Source organism: Pan paniscus, chromosome 4 (assembly GCF_029289425.2).
Source record: "Pan paniscus chromosome 4, NHGRI_mPanPan1-v2.0_pri, whole genome shotgun sequence".
Classification (NCBI taxonomy): Eukaryota; Metazoa; Chordata; class Mammalia; order Primates; family Hominidae; genus Pan; species Pan paniscus.
In genome coordinates this window covers 81,525,965-81,544,165 of record NC_073253.2, presented here as the reverse complement: position 1 = coordinate 81,544,165, position 18,201 = coordinate 81,525,965, and the positions used below count along the sequence as shown (strand labels likewise).

Sequence of the window (18,201 nt, the reverse complement as noted above, 5' to 3'; positions counted from 1 at the left end):
TTTATTTTTACTTAGGTTTTATTGAAGCATGATTTTAATGTAATCTTATTAATCAGTTTTAAACAAATAGTTTGATACATTTTTTAAATGTTTGCTATTATTTAATCACTACCACATGATATAGAACATTTTCATCACTCAAATAGTTTCCTCATGCTCCTTTGCAGTCTCTTCCCCATATCCTCTAGCTATTAGCAATCAATAAACTGCTTCCTAACACTACATTAAATAAAATTGTATAATTTGTAATCTTTGGGGACTGGCTTTATATACCTCTGAGAATTATCTATGCTAATGTATATATCAGAAGTAAGTTCATTTTTAATATTGATTTACATTCCATTATATGCATATACAATTTATCAAATTTTTAGATAGAACAAAGAAAGTTGCTATAAATGTCTGAGGTCTTGCCTTGGGGGTGCACATGTTTTAACTTATTTTGGTAGTTACATTGAAGTGAAATTGTTGATTCCATAATAATCATAGGTTTAACTTTCTAGTGGCTAGCCCATTTGTCATTGCAATGCAGGGAAGTTCCTCACCAGTGTTTGGTAATGGCCATTCTTTTTAAATTCAATCATTTTGGTAGGGGTGTAAAGTCATCTTATTATGGTTTTAATTTGCATTTCCTAATAACTAATAACCCTGAGAACCTTGCTTTGTGCTTAATTATCATCCAAATATTTTGTTTGGTGAAGTGCATCTTCAAATATTTTGGCAACTTTTATCAAATTATTTTTATTAATAAATTGTAAGAAGTCTTTATATATTCTGGATACAAATCCTTTATCAGATATATGATTTTTCATATCTTCTTTCAGTTTTTCACTATTTAGTATAATGCTAGCTATAGTTACTTTGTAGTATCCCTTTATCAGGATGAGAAGTTTCCTTTCTACTCCTAGTTTGCTGAGATGTTTATCATAAATCATTGTAGAGTTTTAATAAATTCATGAAATTGTAGTAATATTAAAAAATTGGTTACAGGCAAGGAATAATGCCCTTATCACCTTACAAATGATAGTACTGCATAACCAAATAGTAGATAAGGGAAAGCATGTCTTTATAAAATTATTCCAATCAATAAATTAAAATAAATGACATAATTAGAATATCACAATTCTGCAAGCCCTAATGAATAAGAAAAATAAAATATTTTATTTTTTATTTCATTTGTTCTTTCTCTAACACTTCCTTTGTTTATATACATCAGAGTTTCTGACCTGTATCTTTTTCCTTCTCTCTAAAGACCTTATTTTGACATTTCTTGAAAGGCAGGTCTCTTGGTGATAAATTCCCTCTCAATTTTTAGTTTTCTGAGTCTACTTCTTCACTTTTGAAGGATAATTTCACTGCTTACTGAAGTCTAGGTTGGTGATTTTTGTTTTCTTTCAACATTTTATATATTTTACTTCACTCTCTTCTTGCTTGCACAGTTTCAGAGGAACAGTGTGGTGTAATTCATATCCATGTTCTTCTGTGGGATTTTTTTGTTCATTTGTTTTGTTTGTATTCCCCTTTACGCCCCCTTAAAATTTTAACTCACAAACTACTCCACACTGACCCTCCAGCAATCCATCAATTACAGATTAAACTGCTTCTACCAACAGTGTTTCCAGCTGCAGGCTTCTGCTCCTGGACTTTTTTACCTGGACTTCTTTACCCACAAACTGTGAGTCTCTGTATCTCTCTGTCCATCTCTCACCATTTTCAGGGCAAAAGTTTTTTTTCTATTACTCATTTATTTGTTGAATCTAAATGTTGTTGATATTCAGTTAGTCCAGCTTTGTTCTTGTTGTGAAGATTAGAGTGAGAATCTCCAATGTCTTTACATGTCAGATCAGAAACATACACAAAACTCAAAACAATAAAACTTCTAGAAGAAAACAAGGGATTAAATACAGGTGATTATAAGTTTCCCAGTAAAATGTTACATACAACATCAAAAACATGATTCATGAGAAAAACAAATTTTATATTAAACTATATTAAAAGCAAAAATTTCTGCTCTATGAAAGACACTATTAAGAAAATGAAAACACAGACCACTGACTGGAAGCACATATTTATATAAGACTAACCTGATAAAGGAGTTGTATCTGGAATATACAAATAAGTCTTAAGACTCCACAATAAGAAAACAAATAATCCAATTAGAAAATAGACAAAAGATCTGAACAGATACTTCAGCAAAGATACATGGATGCCAAATAAGCATATGCAAATATGCTCATCATAAGCCATTAGGGAATTGTAGATTAAGACAACAAAATACCATTACATATCTGTTAGAGTGGCTAAAATCCAAAACCATAACAATATCAGATTGTGAGGAGGTAAAGCAAAAGTACTTTAATTCACTGCTCATGGAAATTTAAAATAGTAGAGCCACTTTGAAAGATGGTTTGGAAGTTTCTTACAAAGCTACATATAGTCTTACCTTATAATATGACAATTGAAATCCAATTTACCAAAAGTAGTTGAAAACATATCACAAAGCATGCACATAAATGTTTATAGCAGTTTTATTCATAATTCTCCAAACTGGAAACAACCAAGATATTCCTCAATAAATATATTTACAAATGAAATGTGTTATATTCATACAATGGAATACTTTTCAGCAATACAAAGAAATGGCTATCAAGCTATGAAAAGACATGGAGACATCTTAAATGTATGTTACTAAGTTAAATCAAGCAATCTTAAAGACTACACTGTATGATTCCAATTATATGACATTCCGGGAAAGGCAAAACTAAAGGCAGTGGAAAGATTAGTTTTTGCCAGGGGTTGATGGGAGGGAAGGAAGGCTAAGAAGATGGAGCACAGAGGATTTTTAGGGCAGTGAAACCATTCTGTATGAAAATGTAATGGTGGATACATGACATGAGGCAATTGACAAAACCAATATAATTTTTTAACACAGAGAATGAACTTTAATGTAAACTATGAGCTTCAGTTATGAATAGTATGCCAATATCAACTGCAATAAATGTACTATGCTAATTCAAAATATTAATAATAAATTAAACACAGTGGGAGTCGCATATGTGAGATCTCTTGAGTTCAATTTCTCCATAAATCTAAAACTGCTCTAAGAAATAAAGTATATTAATTACATGAAAAAAAGAAGTCCTGAGACTACCTATATTGAGGACACACTTCCCATCATGTTGCTTTATCTTGGATCTATTGACCAGAGAGGCGTACCATGGAAAGGTTTTAGGGTATGGAGAAACTCCTCAATCTGTGTGAAAACTTTCTATCCTTGTAATTTACAGTTTGTATGAAATTCTTGTTATAGATGTTGATCTGAAAGCTTTAAAACCCACATTGAAGTGTTAATGTTAATCCTGAAGTCTACTGCTATTTTCTTAAATCTTAATACATATTTCTTAAGCAACTTAACTCAGGTAAAACATTTTTCGCAGATAATTCTTTTTTCCAAGTCTTGACACTGTAATTTAGTTACGGAAAATTTCCTAAAACATTAAGTAACCAATATATTAAAAACTTTTATCCAAAATTGTATGTGCTCATTCATTTAGCTTTGTTGCTTTCTTTTTAAACACAATTGTCAGTTTACATGGCACTTTTGGCTTCTCCAGTACACAGATTTTTGTTGTTATTTTTCAGAGTTCAGAAAGAATGACCTGTCCCATGTGATTTTTGGGATACGATATATTTCTATCTAAATCTTAGTGTCCATGTCTTGAAGAACCCTGGCAGCAGCAGCATTTTGATTAAACTAATAAGTTTCATGCCAGTTGGATGCACAAAAGTCTTGACTTCACGTTTGCAGTGACTGCACTGCAATGAAGACAGATAGTTCAAACTATTTTGATTAAAAGTTCTGATCACAGTTGCATAATGGTTTGGCCAGTCTGAATATGAAATAAGCTAAATGAATTATAGCACATGAACTTAATCAACTTCATCTTGTTTATATCCAGGCTCCTCTCCAACTCATCAAGGTCATTTTGAATTTTAATACAGCTTTTAAATGTGCTAATTGTCCTACCAAATTGGTGTCATCAGCAAATTTACTAAAGATACACTCTGGTTCATCACCCCAATCATTAATTTTTTAAATGTTTAATAGTAGCATACTAAGTATGACCCCAACAAAAATATAGTTAGCACTTAAAATTTCAAAAGATGGTACTTTATCATCAGTTGCCTGACAACTTGATATTTTCCATTGGTTAAACAATAGATTTGTTTCTTTTATTAAAGTACGAAGTTGTGTTTATCTATGTGTAAATGCTAGTGTCAGGCATTTTGATCTTAGAACTAGAAAGTAGGGAATATGTCTATGTTATTCCTTGCTGATATTTTGATACACTATCACTTTTATTTGATTTGCCTGCAATTAAAATATCCCACCTTTCATCCTTTCTTCTTTCTGTCTTATGTGACCTCACTTTTACAGCAACCAATACTTGAAATATTTAGGGCCTGTACTTCACCACTGTGCCTGGTTCAATCACCTTAACATCCCATTACCCTGACTTTCCAAAGCCATATATAGATTTTTACTCCATTCTTCCTCAGGCAAAAACACATGCTCATACCTCAGAACTTGTCACAATAATATGATAACATTTCAAAAATGTGGATGTCAAGCATCCTTCCAAAATCATCCTCGGTTGTTGTTCTACCTTTATTTTAATATCCCTCTTTAATAATAATTTTACCTAATTTCAGCACAGAATTCATCAGCCCTATCACCTTGCGAGATTCACATTTTCCTTCATACTCTGTTTCTTCTTTGCTCAGGCTAGAAAATCTATGGAATGGTATTATTATTCTCTAGCAAACCCAGCTTCATGCTCTTTGGCCTCTTGCCTATGTGCTTGACTAATTATATTAATTTCCTAGGGCTTCCATAAAACTTACTACAAACTAGGAGGCTTAAAGCAACAAAGATATATCCTCTCACATTTCTGGATAATTCAAGTCTGAAATCAAGTTGTTGGCAGAGCCATGTTCTCTCTGAGGGCTCTAGGGAAGAATCTTCCCTTGCTTCTTCCTCGTTTCTTTTGATTGATGGCAATCCTTAGCATTTCTTGAATTCACTACAATTCTGCCTCACTACAATTTCTGTACTTATCTTCACAAGACCTTATTCCCTCGAGGTGGGTCTTTCTATCTAAATCTCCCTCTCCTTATAAGAATACTAGTCATTATATTTAGAGCCCACCCTAATCCACATACATTTATCTTAATTTACAACCTATGCAAGGATTCTATTTCAAAATAAAGTCACATTCTGAGGTTCTGGGTGGACATAAATTTTGAGGGGATATTATTCACACAGTACTTTGACAAGCTCCAATCCTTGTTAGACTCACAAAATTTCTCTTGGATTTTTCAAACTGGATTTCATAATATATCTGCAGAAAATAACATATGTGAACTTGCCACTTAGAAATCATGACAACAAATCAATAATACCTCTTACTATCCAAAATTCTTCCTATTCCTTAGAAATGAAAGTCCACCTTCTTAGATGGTTATTTTACATTTTCTTTAATTATCTAAAATGTACATTTTAAGAAAGGAGATGGCAACTCATGTAACTAGCCACTGCCAGTTTACTGTAACCAGGACTGATATTCGGGGTCAATATTTATCCCATTGCCTTCCACTTACAGGAGAACTAGACCCCTAAAACAGTTCCCTGTTTTTTCTCAGTGTACTATTTTTCTATTTTCACTCTTTTCTTCTTTTCTTTTTTCTTTCTTTTATTATTATTATATTATATTATATTAATATAATATAATATAATAATATATTATATTATATTAATATTTGAGATGGAGACTCACTCTATTACCCATGCTGGAGTGCAGTGGTGCAATCTCGGCTCACTGCAACCTCTACCTGCCGGGTTCAAGCAATTCTCCTGCCTCAGCCTCCTGAGTAGCTGGGATTACAGGCGCCCGCCACTATGCCCAGCTAATTTTTTATATTTTTAGTAGAGATGGGGTTTCACCATGTTGGCCAGGTTGGTCTCGAACTTCTGACCTTGTGATTTGCCCACCTTGGCCTCCCAAAGTGCTGGGATTACAGGCATGAGCCACCACGTCTGGCCTATTTTTCACTATTTTCATTACTATGCAACTACTGACTCATGTTCCGGTTGTTAGAAAACAACCTCCACTTATTCTGTACTCATTTCCATTTCATCCTGCTATATCTGGGAATACTATAGCCAATACTTCACTAAAATTATTTTAATTCTTTTTAATAACTCTATTTTGCCAAATTCTTAAGTCTGCTATCTGTTTTTGCCTTATGAGAAATCTTCTCACTATTCACCCCAGCTGACCACATTTTATATTTCTTACTATTTTTCGTTAGTTGCATGACAACAGTACTCTCCAGACCCCTTCTGTATTGCTGGCTGTACATTTTCAGTCATCAGAAGAAGCAAATTTAATTTGCCTCTTCCTAATTTAACTAACTGCTCAACGCTAGAGTGCTTTAGAGCAACCATTTCAGAGTTCTTTTCTGTATACTTCTGATTTCTAAATAAATAGACACCTAAAGGATGATTTCATCCCACAGCCTCGAGGTCTCTGATATATATGTGTATGTATGTGTATATATATATATATATATATATATATATATATATATATATGTCCTTAGTTTCTATCCAGTGATCCACCATTTAGGTGCTCAGAACAGAAACCTACATGCCACATTCTGTTCTGGTCTTACCTCTGGTCCAATACACTTACTTTAGATGTTGAAACAAAACAAAACCAAACAAACAAAACAAAACAAAACAAAACAAAAACATGTAGACAGAGAATCAGAGCAGATAAATAGTAGGGGCCAAGTATGTTATGCCTAGGGAGAGCATGGTGGGTAGAGGCAGCATAAAGTGTGAAGGTGTATACAGACCAAAGGGTAAATTATATTCAAGAGAAATAGAAAGATTCATGTACTAAGTTCAAGGAAAGAATAGCAGGATATAAGGAGGGAGACTGTGAATGAGTCCAGAACATGTACAGCATTCTAAATGTTAAAGAATAAGACATTTATGCAGCCAACAAACATATGGAAAAAAGCTCATCATCACTGGTCATTAGAGAAATGCAAATCAAAACCACAATGAGATATCATCTAACGCCAGTTAGAATGGCAGTCATTAAAAAGTCAGGAAACAACAGATGCTGGAGAAGACATGGAGAAATAGGAACACTTTTACACTGTTGGTGGGAGTGTAAATTACTTCAGCCATTGTGGAAGACAGTGTGGTGATTCCTCAAGGACCTAGAACTAGAAATACCATTTGACCCAGCAATCCCATTACTGGGTATATACACAAAGGATTATAAATCATGCTATTATAAAGATACATGCACATGTATGTTTATTGTGGTACTGTTCACAATAGCAAAGACTTAGAACCAACCCAAATGTCCATCAATGATCGACTGGATAAAGATAATGTGTCACATATACACCATGGAATACTATGCAGTCATAAAAAAGATCAGTTCATGTCCTTTGCAGGGACATGGATGAAGCTGGAAACCATCATTCTCAGCAAACTAACACAAGAACAGAAAACCAAACACTGCATGTTCTCACTCATAAGTGGGAGTTGAATAATGAGAACACATGGACACAGGGAGGGGAACCACACACACACGGGCCTGTCAGGGGGTGGGGGGCTAGGGGAGGGATAGCATTAGGAGAAATACCTAATGTAGATGACGGGTTAATGGGTGCAGCAAACCACCATGGCACGTGTATACCTATGTAACAAACCTGCACGTTCTGCACATGTACCCCAGAACTTAAAGTATAATCATAATAAAAAAAAAGATAAGATGTCTTTAAAGAAAAATATGACGGTACTTTATTCTTACATTGAACTTGAATTAGTTGACATGGTATGTATAATAATAAATAATGATGAAAAACATCCTTGTAAATAATAAGTCACCACTGATGTGTTTTGTTATATTCAAAGCAATACTAATGCTTTACAATAAGGGAGACTCTTTTTTTGGTAAGTAATTAACAATCATAATTTTAGTGGACAAATGTAAAAGTTGTGAATAATGAAGAAAAGTAATGAAGAGTCTTCAGGACTTGTGTGTAAAGGGCAACAACAAAGCATTAGATACATAAATTAAAAATGCATTTGTAATTAATTAATAAAATTTTGTAAAAATAAAGAAATTTTAACGCAGCATTTTAAGTGTGAAAAATTATTAAAATCTTAGTGAACATTAGAAATATTATAAGAAATAAATCTTAGCAAAATAACATTTTAATAGTGTAACATTCTCAACATTCTTAAAGACCACAACATTTTGACCCAAAACTAACAGCATACAAAAAATTAAGAAATAATTTTAAAAAATTGAAATTAAGAAATAATATAAGAAATTGAGAGGATATAAAATCTGTGCAAGTAATCATGTGACCTTATAATACGGTTTCAGTCTCAACTAAGAATATTTTGTCTAAACTTTGATTCACTAGGAAGACACTCCAGATGAGAATCTATTGATAAGGTCTGCCACTTAAATGCTCTAAAATTCCTTTCAGATAACCTCAAAATATATGCATGTATATAAACACACACACACACAGTTGTATAGCTGTGTAATATGATATAAATATATATGTTTAAAATACTTATAAAAATCTTTTATCATAACAACATGCATTATTGAAAGTATAAAAGAACACTAAACATGTCTCAACATGCACAGGCAGTTATTTTTTTCCCTAAAGAATTTGTGTATTGCTTAGTAAAATATAATTTTTCAGCTTTTTACTGCATACTGTATAAATAAGTTATATGTGTTTGGTGAAGCAGTTTAACTTATTCCCATAATAGAGTAATAAATACTTATTCTTAAAAGACAAACGTAAAAATTTCAAAAATGTCTCTTTATTGCTGCTTAGTCATGAAAAGGGTTAATAACTTAAAATATTCTGGAAATGTATTTCCTTTTTAAGAAATACTTAAAACATATTTTTCAAAGAGCTACATAATTATAAAGTATATAGTATTAATAAAACACAAACACGTCAATAAATTTGCTAATAAATTTTAAAATCCACACATCTAAAAATAGAAGGTATTAAAACTGACTCAAGAAGAAATAATCTATTTCTATACATTTAATTAGCGACATTGAATCAGTTGTTAAAAGCTTTCTCCCATCCAAGAAAAGAGAAAAAAAATACAAACAAAACACATACAAAAAGTAAACCTGATGATTTTACAGGTATACTCTTTGAAATATTCAAGGAAGAGATAAATAAAACCTTATGAAAACTTTTTCCCATAAGAGAACAAAATACCTCTTTTAATAACGGGGGGGATATTAACAGCCATGAACCATATCTAGTGCTAACCATGATGGATGAGAAGATGGAGCAATTGTCAGAATCCAGAGACAGAGATAATATGGAGGGAGCTATCTCTCTTTTGATTGTTCAAGGTCAATTGAATGTCCACTCTACAACCAAATTGCTCTTTGTCGTAGTTCATACAGGGCAGTTCTGTTCAGCTCACAGAACATGGTAAAAATAAGATTTAGAAGGGTTCACAAGAGATACATTCTACTACTGAAAAACCTTATTTTGCAAAATTAAATATGCACATACACAACACAGATATACACTTGTTAAATAGAAACTTATGCTTTTTTAATTGTGTGTGTGCATGTGTGTATTCTCATGAGTATATAAGAGGATGTTAACATTCAACAGGTTCTTCTATAGAAACTTATTTCTCTTTGTTTCACTTTTCATTTTGTTGTGCTGAATTATGAAGATTGAAGCTATTCTAGGGAGTGAGCATATCTCCTCATCCTTTCCCTACCATGCAGCTTAGTATGTATTTAAAATATTTCCCCACATCAATTGTGTATTTGAAGTCTGAATTCTCCCCACCCAGTCATTATAAAGAACGAGGAAAAGTTATCTGAGGCTGGAAACCAATGGAATCCCATAGTAAATGACACACAGTGAAAAATAATAGTGTCAGAGTTGATGACAGAAAGGAAAACGTCAAGATTACACATGGCTTTTTAGGAATGATTCTTGACTTACTCTGAATATGACAGAAGCCATTGGATGAATCTGATCTGAGGGGTGACCACATCTGACATATTTAAAAATGACCCCTCTGGGAAATAGAAACTAGATTTGTGAGGCAGAACAAATGTGGAAGCAAGGGAATTAGGTGATGATTATGACAATATTCTAAGAAAGAGATGATAGATAGCTGCTTGAACCAGAGTGTCTGCCAGGGATGTAGTAAACAGTGGTCAGATTTGTTGATGGATAATAAGGAGTTGAAAATATTAAAGCATTTAGTGATGGATATACAGTTGACTCCTGAACAACCCTGGAGTTAGGGGCTGAGACCTTATTATTTTTAAATCCATGTATAACTTTTGATGCCCCAAACTTTCACCTACAAATACCATACTGCTGACCAGAACCTTACTGATGATAACATAAACAGTTGATAGTTGATTAGCACATATTTTGTATATTATATGTATTATATACTGTATTTTTTTTTTTTGAGACAGGGTCTTCCTCTATTGCCCAGGCTGGAGTGCAAATGGAGTGATCATAGCTCACTGAAGCTTCCACATCCCAGGCTCAAGCAATCCTCCTGCCTCAGCCTCCCAAGTAGCTGGGACTACAAACCTGTGCCACCACGCCTGACTAAATTTTGTATTTTTGTATTTTTTGTTTGTTTGTTTTTGTAGAGAAGGGGTCTCCCTATGTTGTCCAGGCTGGTCTTGAAATCCTGGGCTCAAGTGAACCGCCTACGTTGGCCCCTTAAAGTGCTGGGGTTAGAGGCATGAGCCACTGAGCCTAGCCTTATAAACTGCATTCTTACAACACAGTACACTAGAGGGAAGAAAAAGTTATTAAGAAAATCATAAGGGGTTCTCCATCAAACAGAGGGACAGAGAAGAGTGCCCTGGCAGATCAGGACAGTCATTGGTAGAGGATTGCACAGAATAGCTGCAGCAATGTGGAGATAACCCTCAATGTGCAGGTGCAGGAGCCCATGAGAGTGAGAGGCTTAGGCAAGGTGGACATCACCCTGCCTAATGGGTGGCACAGATGTTGGGCATGGAAGCAGAAGGCTTGGATTGGTTTCTGTCCTGCCGCACCATCTGGTTTCCTGGGGGGCTGCTGGGACCACGATCTTTAGAGGGGTGGTCCCATACATGCCACAGTACAAGAATTTTGGGAGGACCCAGAATGCTAATGGCTTCTCTACCCACGCATGTCTGGTGCTACTGGTGGCCAATACACTGCTGGTTTGGAAGGCATTTTGTGCTGCCTCTCCCATGGCAGAGCATACTCATGATCTTGACCTTTTTGCTGATGTTGGAACTCTGTACTATGTCGGCCTGGCAAAGGAACCAAATATAAAACTCCAGCCTTTGCAGACTCCCATTCTCAGCACTTCTGGCACTGGGGCAGTTTCATGAGCTATGTGCACTGTGTCCTGGTCCTCACGAAGGTGACAAGCAGCCTCACTTACCTTGTTCATCCACTCTGCCTGCGGAAACCCCGGACTTCCTGGCCAAGGCCACTCTGAGCGTGCAGGAGCCCTACCAGCAACGCTGGCCACCCATGCACACAGGGCACGAGAATCAAAATGGTGCTCGTGAGGACAAGCGGCGACACCTTCAAGACAGCCACAGCTTCAAGATGCTCCTTCAGTTCTCCGTCTGTTGCAGGTGCTGGTGGACCTGGCCGTCCTGGGGCAGGTGTAGGCCTTCACCCGCCACCCCTAGAAGGCTGAGCCCGTTGCAGCGCCCCCGGCCAGAGCCAAGGCCCTCAGAAGCAGCCAGAGAGGACCAGGAAGTGTGGCACCTGCGCAGGCGCCGGCTGGGACGCTGTTTCCCGGATGCCGGAGGGCGGGCACCGCGTCCCCCGGCAGGCTGACAGGGGTTCTGTGGGGAGAGATGAGATGGCGTCAGGTCGTCAAGTTCTGGATCAGGACCCTGTGGAGGTCTCAGGGCGGGCGGTGGGGGCCACTGTGTTCTCCAACGCAAGCACGCGGAGAATGGATTTTCTTCAGGCCCTGAGGGACAGCGGGCCCTCAGGAACCTTCCCTGATCTTGGTGGATCTGGGCCCCAGCTCCCTGGATCCACCCCAGCCGCATCTCTGGCCTCCTGGTGGGTTGAGGGACTGCGGACCCAGAGTGCGGACCCGGAAGCGAGAAGGAGACCTGGCGTCAGGGGTCCCCCATGTCCCTCGATCTCTACAGCCTTCGGCCTCAGCGCGCCCCTGACTGGACACCCTGGTTGGACTGGCTTGGCCTATGCGCCCCAGCGCGTTAGGCACCCACAGCAGGGCCTGGGTGTTCTCTGCCCCCGGTTAACGTGGAAAGGAGGCCGCAAGGACGCAGTGGTCCGTTTTTCTGGCCAGATTTTCTGGCCAGATTCGGCCTTCAGAGCGGCCACCTCCAGAGACTCGGCCCTGCCACCCTGGCGCCCGCCCGGACGCCTCGCTGCCTTGGGAGACCCTAGTGTAGACACCCCGGTGAAAACGGGCCTGCCCGGGTCCAGGCTGAGCCGGAGTGCGCCCAGGAGTGTTCCAGTCAGAGCCTCCAGTTCTCGAGTCCCAGCGACCCTCGGTCAGACCTGGAAGCCCTCTGGGAGGAGGAGGAGGCCGGGACTGGGCTGCGCGGACACAGCCCCAGACACCTTCCTACGGAGATGGCGGGTGAGTCTCCCGTTGCCGAAACCCCTTTTACTGAGTTTCGTCCACACCGCCGGACATAGCTTTGCAGTCCATCCTTCAGGACAAAGAGAAGGCGTCAGGTCAGGGGAGGGGATGCCGGCTAGGCGCCCCAAGGATCTGCAGGGCCGCGGCTGCTGGGACGCCTTGTCGCACCCTCTGCTGCCCTGGGATCTGGGCCTGAAGCGCCCTCCAGGGCGGTAGGCGGCAGCGCAGGTGCCCCTGCCGTCCTGTGCCCGCTGCGTACCCGGCAGTCTTGGGTCCCACAGTTCAGAAGAGTCTACTGCTTCTGGCGGCTATGGGAGCAGCTGTTCTGACTTGTCTACCCATATTCTGCCTTCCTTCTCGTTTCCAGTTTAACACGAGGTCATATTCGTTCTTACCAGCCCTGTGTTGCCTCCAGCCGGCCCTCAGGCCCCAGGGTTCTAGGTGCTTCTCTGCGGCTCCCATACGGGTCCTCTTTCCTTCTGGAGGGCGGAGGGGCAGCTTCCGTGTAGAAGTTAACGCTGTCAGCGCCAAAACGCTAGGACTTCAGTGGGAAAATGTTCAAAGTTGTTTGTTCCTCCAGAGTTTTTCTCGGGAAAAAAAAAAAACAAAAAAACTCTTGAGTGCTTGAGTGAGGATCTGGCTTAGCTCTTTGACCTGTAAGATGCTTTGAACATCTCAATTTTTATTTCTAATGAAGGGAGGTGTTTGTAGAGGTAATTGCCTGCAAATTAAAATGTCACCAATTTTAGTCACAGTTATGGTGAACGAATGTGCCCCCATGTGGCGAGTTTCAATCTTTGTGGATCCAGGAAAAAAAGAAATCATAAGAATGTGGTAAATATGTGCCTGAATTTTCTGGTTGAAGCTACAAATCTGTCAGTTTCCAGGGTACTTTAAAAGGAAGTCAGTGAGAACTTTGGTAGGGAATAGGGGAGCAAGTACTGTGTCCACGGAATCAACGACATTTAACAGTTGGGAAAATTAACAGGATCCAGCAAAGAATTCTGACAAGTATCTACCAGGGAAGTAAGTTAAAAATCTGAAAAGGAAATATCCCCAAAATCGTCCCCAAAATCGAGGCAAAAGCAGTTTTTCTAGAAGGATAAAGTGATCAGCTGTTTCAAATACTGGCAGCAGGTTATGCTGAGGACTTAGAATTGATCTTTTTTTTTTTTTGCGTTATGAATTTTAGGGGTGATTTTGTTAGGAGTTCGAATTCATGAAAACTACTCAGTGCTACCCTTTTATAGATTACATATTCATGCTTACGTTGTTTGAGTCAGATTAACAATATAACTACAATTTTTCTTAAGGAATCCTCCCATTGTTTTCTCTGAGATTGAGAAAACCTAACTTCATATTCACACATTTTTTAAAAAAGAAATGCTTAATTTTTTTCTTGAACCCTAGCTTGTAACATACTTATTGATACAGACAATAAATAAGTGTTTTATTTAGCTACAAACAAATTAATATTAAAATGTTATTATGTTATATATAAAACATAATTGCATGTGATGTGATTATTCAATTGAATTTTAGTTGATTCATAACAAAAGTCTTATTTGAAAGAACTGAGAAAATAACAAGAAGATAGATGATAGATAGACCAAAAGTGAGAATTACAGATATTAAATCTTAATACAGTTAATGGGGCTATTATTTAATCCTTAACCCTCATGGTACTTCATGGTATAGAAATTATTTTATAATGATGGTTCAGTGCATTTGTAATCATATGTTTATAGAGAATCATTGAAATTAATTAAAACCAAGATCATTTGATGATAATTTATGTCATTTCTGTTAATATTTTTTATGTAGAAAACCACAGACAGGCTAATTTTGAAAATACATTAAATTTGAATTCTGTATACTAACATTCATTTAGCATAGCACTAAGACTATTTGCTTTTTAAAGTTAATATGTGATGATTACAGATTTATTTTTCCATTAATTTTCAGCTAGGAATACAGAAGATATATTTCGTCCCACATAATCTGCTAACTCTGTAGGAGATTGGTAGGGAAATATGCATGCTACTTACTGTGGCATTTCTGAAAGAACCAGCTTTCATTATTTTCCTAACCAGTCTTCACCTATCAGCTACCACTTTGGCTATATATATATATGTACCACTGACTTCTTTTACATTTAATTGTACTCATGGGAGTCTATTAGTGACTCTAACTTTAATAAGAAATTTCTAATCCACAGTAGTTGTTTTTTTCTGTTTTGTTTGCTTTGTTAATCATATTCAGTATATATAAGCTAATTAAATAAATAAAATTTCTATACAGTAGTTCTAAAGCTTACTATTGTGAAGGAAGTCATTTTGGATTATATCAATATACACTTTTATACATATATACAGAAACAGATATAAAACCCCTACAACAGAAACCAGTAATGTTTTTTAAACTGAGGTATCCAGTTGTACAAATTCTACCTATGTTTATTTTTTCTTTATGATTTATATATATATAGGGAAGTATATTTCATTACCAGCATGATGATGTCAGTGCAATCTAGGAAAAACTAACGTACACACACACACACACACACACTCACACATACGCACAAGATTGATTTGAAATATTTGTTTTGCCATGGTCTCTTTTATTGACTGGCAAGTTTCTCTATATATATGTACACACACACAAAAAAAAAATCTTGAAGGAATCATGTAGGTCTACAAAATTTGCTTTTCTAAATTAGTAATACATGTTCTGCCAATGCAGATGTTTTCATGATGATAAAATAAAATGTAAAAGACTAAAAATCATTACATTGATATAATTTTGTATGAGGCAATAGTAAATAGTCTCCAAATATGACGTTACAAAATGACATATGTGGTACACAAAAAGTAACATTTTTAAAATATACATTGATGAAAGGGGAAAAGTGTACTCAGAAATTTGGAAATTTAGTTTTTTATGGTAACTCATAACAGTAAAACATTTTTTTCAAGTCTAAGTTTTTCAAAAATATTTTCAAGAGATAAAAAGAAAAGCTAAAGTTATAAGATATACACACACACACACATATGTGTGTGTGTGTGTATATATATATATTCTATTGATTAACCCCAGGAGAGATGGAGACAGACAAGTGATTAAGAATGGCATAATTCAAATTTCCAGTAGAAATTGCACATTGTTCTTTTCTGAGCAGAGGGATTGTGATAATATTAATGAAGAAGAAGAAACTTGGCAAAAGGCCCAAGCTCAATCCAAAAAGAACTAAAATTATGTCACATTATCTCTGGGAGAAATGGTAGGTGATGAGTAGACATAGCTTTCTATGATGCATGAGGGAACTGGCTTTTGGTGAGGAAATTAACAATTATCACATTATTAAATAAACACTAAATCTGAAGCCATAACTACACAATTCTATTGAGGAAGAAAATAATTATGCAAATACTTCTGATTTTAAATTTTTTATATAATAAACATACAACTGAAGAAAATAAAATGTTGCATTCAAATGAGCTGTTTTTAATACAGAGAAAATTCAAGCTCATCTAAATAGAAATATTGGTGGGATGAAAAAAATAAGTATGTTGGAGGCTGAAAACTGTTCTCCATATAGGAGTGAAAGACAGAAAAAAAATTTCAATTACATATCTGAGATTAAAAGCAAGAATGAGAAATTTTCCAAATTCGATAAATGCATGGGGGCCAGATGCAAGCATACAGAAAACTGCTGGACATAATTCATCACTAGGGAACCACAGATCAAAAGCACACTGAACTACCACCTCACACCTATTAGGACAGCTACTCTTAAAAAAAAAAAAAAAAAGTGGGCCAGGCACAGTGGCTCACGCCTGTAATCCCAGCACTTTGGGCGGCTGAGGCGGGCAGATCACAAGGTCAGGAGTTCAAGACCAGCCTGGCCAATATGGTGAAACCCTGTCTCTACTAAAAATACAAAAAAACTAGCCAGGCGTGGTGGTGCACACCTGTTGTCCCAGCTATTCAGAAGGCTGAGGCAGGAGAATCGCTTGAACCCAGGAGGTGGAGGTTGCAATGAGCCAAGATTGCACCACTGCACTCCAGTCTGGGCAATAGAGGGAGACTGTCCCTCAAAAAAAGAAAAAAAAAGTGCTGATAAGATGTGAAGGAATTGGAAACTTTGTGCACTTTTGCCCATAATATAAACTGGTACAGGTACTATAAAAACAGTTCTTCAAAACATTAAAAATTGAAGACCAAAATGATGCAGCAATTCTACTTCTGGTTATACATGAAACATAATTGAAAATAAGATCTCAAAGTGATATTTACACACCAGTGTTCACAGCAGCAATATTCACAGTAACCAAGATATAAAATCCACCCGAGATCTATCGATGCATGAATGCATAAAATGTGATATACACATACAATGGAATATTATTCAGCCTTAAAAGACGACATTCTAACACATTTGACAACATAGATGAAACTTGAGGACACTATTCTAAGTGAGGTAAGCCTGTTGCAGAAAGAAAAATAGCTTGTGAGTCCACACATATGAGGCATCTGCAGTAGTTCTTGAGATTACTTGCAACAACAATGTGAATATACTAAACACTACTGAACTCTACACTTTAAAATGACTAAGAAGATACATTTTATGTTAAGTGTCTTTTACCATATTTTTTTTTAAAAAGAAACAAGTTCCTGGGAAGCTGAGCATGTTGAATAAAACCAATTCTGTTGATCTTAGCGTTTAAAATCCTGGATGGGATATGAAGTATATCTCAGGACATTTTGGGTATTAATACTCTGCTCCCTGTATACACAGTGTATTCCTGAAAGGTTGGCATTTTTTTAAAGTAAATTATAGTCATTTATAAGCACAAATTTCCATGTGAAATTTTGTATATACACAATATTGTGTGGATTCTTTTTATGACTTTTACAAAATATTACTATAATGTATAACATTGTAATTTTACATTCCAAGGCTCAAATTTTGAAAATGTTCATATAATGTGTAGATTTGTCCTTTATATGGCAAAGTGTTCCATTAAAATGCTGAGTTTTATATGAACATTAGCTGTTACCATACCTTTATCTTTTAAAAATCTAACAGATAGTAAATCCAAATACATTTATATTATTTTCTATTATATACCATTGAGATAATCTACTTAGATGTTAGAAAAAAACTATTTAGATGTTAGAAAAAAATTGTTACTGATTAGGATTTTGAGTACAGATAATTTTTTGCATTGGAACATGAAATGTTTCCATTGCTGCTGGTCCATTATTTTTCACTTTATGAAACTATATATGCTCTCAGAAAGCTTATAAAAATAACACAAAATAAAATATTGACATATTTATAAATTTAATAAATAATTCTGACTATGAAAGAATCATAAAAATAAAGAGTCCTCCTGGTAAAGCAAATTATTCACATTTGTAATTTCATGCATGTGGTGTGT

The 18,201-nt window shown here is 36.4% G+C and overlaps 1 protein-coding gene and 1 long non-coding RNA gene across 4 annotated transcripts in view; one reads left to right on the top strand and one right to left on the bottom strand.

Moving 5' to 3' along the window:
• The window catches only part of LOC134730443 (uncharacterized), a 400,466-nt gene extending 387,228 nt beyond the window's left edge, over positions 1 to 13,238 (bottom strand). Inside the window, exons 1-2 of the long non-coding RNA XR_010112205.1 lie at positions 13,153 to 13,238; positions 11,564 to 11,978 (exon numbers count right to left, since the gene is read on the bottom strand). This is a non-coding gene — a long non-coding RNA (uncharacterized LOC134730443). The remainder of the gene's footprint in view (positions 1 to 11,563; positions 11,979 to 13,152) is intronic.
• LOC134730442 (uncharacterized) overlaps positions 11,923 to 18,201 on the top strand; it is a 325,205-nt gene continuing 318,926 nt past the window's right edge. For 2 of the 3 annotated variants that reach the window (XM_063604532.1, XM_063604534.1), the window contains exon 1: positions 11,933 to 12,754. In XM_063604532.1, coding sequence (XP_063460602.1) covers positions 11,933 to 12,754 — 822 coding nt within the window. Of the gene's footprint in view, positions 12,755 to 18,201 lie in introns of all 3 variants that reach the window. The other variant, XM_063604533.1, reaches the window with a different exon arrangement.